The sequence below is a fragment of the Patiria miniata genome, unplaced genomic scaffold (genome assembly GCF_015706575.1).
Source record: "Patiria miniata isolate m_02_andy unplaced genomic scaffold, ASM1570657v1 HiC_scaffold_9, whole genome shotgun sequence".
NCBI lineage: Eukaryota > Metazoa > Echinodermata > Asteroidea > Valvatida > Asterinidae > Patiria > Patiria miniata.
In genome coordinates, this window is record NW_024037076.1 from 27,326,097 (window position 1) to 27,328,810 (window position 2,714).

General features: G+C 45.5%; 1 protein-coding gene across 1 annotated transcript; it reads left to right on the forward strand.

Moving 5' to 3' along the window:
* Positions 1-230: 230 nt before the first annotated feature.
* LOC119720099 (beta-1 adrenergic receptor-like) lies at positions 231-1,897 on the forward strand. The gene has a single exon (XM_038189633.1). The coding sequence runs from the start codon at positions 461-463 to the stop codon at positions 1,496-1,498; it is 1,038 nt and encodes a 345-aa protein (XP_038045561.1). The 5' UTR covers positions 231-460; the 3' UTR covers positions 1,499-1,897.
* Positions 1,898-2,714: the final 817 nt, after the last annotated feature.

The window sequence follows — 2,714 nt, forward strand, 5'->3', positions numbered from 1 at the left end:
GGTCTCTACTCATACGTACCCCAAATATGGCTGCAATGCAAAGGGTGCATACACACTTTGCGGTAATACATAGTGTATATATTTATCCTATCTCGGTAGAATGGCGTGAACGCAGCTTGTGAAAATGTTTTCGATTTTATGATATACACAATTATGGACGCGGAACGCGCAAAATCTGAGTCAAACAAAACTTAACGTACACAATTCCATAGGGTGGTCTAAGGGGCGTGGCTAACTCAATACAGGTTGAACTGAAAGTACGCGGGGACAGCTACTGACCAATCATTATCGTGCCCGAAGCACGTGATTTGCAGCGCTCCACCAGCACAGCCCCGCGCGCGTTAGAAATACTGTAGGTGGCATGTAGTAAGGGAGCACTTGCGTAACTGCCACCATTTCATTATTTTCGTCGATTGTTGCATGCGGCATAACAGAGACTTCAGTGATAAGTACGTGGATCATGGCTGATGTTCTCCTGATCCTCCGTGTGTGCCGAACCATCATCGGCGTGGTGGGTGTACTGGGCAACTGCCTGGTCATCGTGGTCATTTGCAGGGTCCACTTCATGCACACGCTGACCAACGCCTTCATTTGCCACCAGGCGGTCATCGATTTGCTGGGCTCGCTGCTGCTGGTGCTTCAGAACAACATCCCCGTGCCGGTGCCGTTGCCGGAAACCACCGCCGGTGAGGTCTTGTGCCGGATGTGGATCGGAGATGCTCTCCTCTGGGTCATGTTTGTCACCTCTACGTTCAGTCTCCTGAACCTGACTCTAGAGCGCTACGTGGCCATCGTCTACCCCTTCAAATTCCAGGCCCTGTTCTCCAAGAAATCCGGGGCGGTTATGATGATCGTGGTCTGGCTGATTGGCCTCCTGCTGAAGTCCTACTCCTTCCTGATCTACAGCAACATCGACGGCAAGTGTAAGTTCCTGCAGCTTGAAGCATCTAAAGTGATCGGGCCGCTGCTCATCTGCCTGCAGTATTTCGCTCCGGCGTGCATCATGATATTCTGCTACACCCACATCACTATTACCTTGAAGCGTAGCGCTAAACAGATCGGACCCCTCACAGCCACCATCAGCAACCACAACGGCGTAGAGGGGAGCCATAACCTAGCGGCGAGCGCGATGGGGCAGTCTCGACTCGGTAACGAGCAGCAGGATTCCTTACTCCGGGCCCGGCGCAACACCTTCAAGACCCTCTTCATCGTCTTCGTGACCTTCCTGATCTGCTGGTCGCCAAGTCAGTTCACCTTCTTCTTGTTCAACGTGGGCTTGATCAAGATCGACTATGACGGGCCGCTGATGGTCACCAGCACCATTCTGGTTGCCTCCAACTGCTGCATCAATCCGATCATCTATTCCTTCAAGTACCGTCAATTCCGACGAGCCTTGCGCAAGCTGATAGGCCGTCCAGAAGCGACGGAAGACGCGATGATAACTATGTCAACAGCTCAAACGGCCATATCAGCCGTCAGAGTTGAAAAGCCCTCATAAGCGTAAAAAGGCACTGGATTTAGATTTTAGTTGTTGGGAGGATAAAGTTGCAACACTATTTGCGAACTGAAGGACTGAAAGGACGGTATGTTGGCGTGGAGATGGTTGATGTTGAAAACGGGAGTGGACTGAGAAGGTGGGTGAGAGAGTGTCTGAATATTTCAAAAACCTTCACTACATTTTGCACTTCTAGACTGACAGGAGAAATTCGCGCACTAAAATATCGGTAACTTTTTCCTATTTGCTGTATTGATGCGGGCAGATAATTATACGACATTGGGGCACTTGGGACTCGGAGCCAATTTCGTGAAATTTCTCTAATATTGACCCTATTATCCCCCTATGCAGCGTGTGTCAATAAAAACGCAGGATTAGAAACAAAAATATTAAGAATATAAACCACCCCTATTCATCATAATGTTAACCCTCTTTTCAAAGTACCTTTCCTTCTCTTCACTATGCTTTTTATCCCATCTCATTTGGACAATCCTGTCCAGAGATAGAGTACATTGAAGAAGGGTTATAAATTCCAAGCTGGTCTGATTTGTGAAATCACACATACCTAATGAAAGGTTTGAATTCAGTACAGGTGAAAGTATTTGTGGATCACAAAGAAGGACATGTGTGGCAGGATTAGGCTTACATAATCCTTTAGTCCACAATCAATGTTATTAGTCAATAATTCATGATGCTTTGAAACAATGATAGTCCGGTTATTAAATTTAAGTGATACTTATCATCAGTTGTTTCAAGGAAAGTTTTGTTCTGGTTTAATTGTCTTAAATGCATACCTACATTGTACATAACTGGTCGTTGTGTTAAGGTCATTGAATCAGACCAACCCGCTTCAGAAGGGCTTCACAAAACTTGTCATACATTTTGAACCAAAAGTCCAAATTCCACCAAACAAAAATCTTGTCAAAGATGAAATTATGGACAATCAAATCCTTATCAAATTAGGCACACCAGTAGCATAATTTTCTCAGAAAAAAAATCGCTTTGAATCCTGCGTTTTTATTGACACACGCTGTATATTATGATGTAAGTAATGAACGTTGGCAAATTGTAATCGTTTCGACAACATGATGCCTTGTGGAGACCCGGGGATGACACGGAATAAAAGATGGCAAAGGTCTCCACACGGCAATTTCTAAAGGTGAATTGGTATCCACTTGGATTTCACGAAATGTATATATGGATTTTACTCAAAAACTAG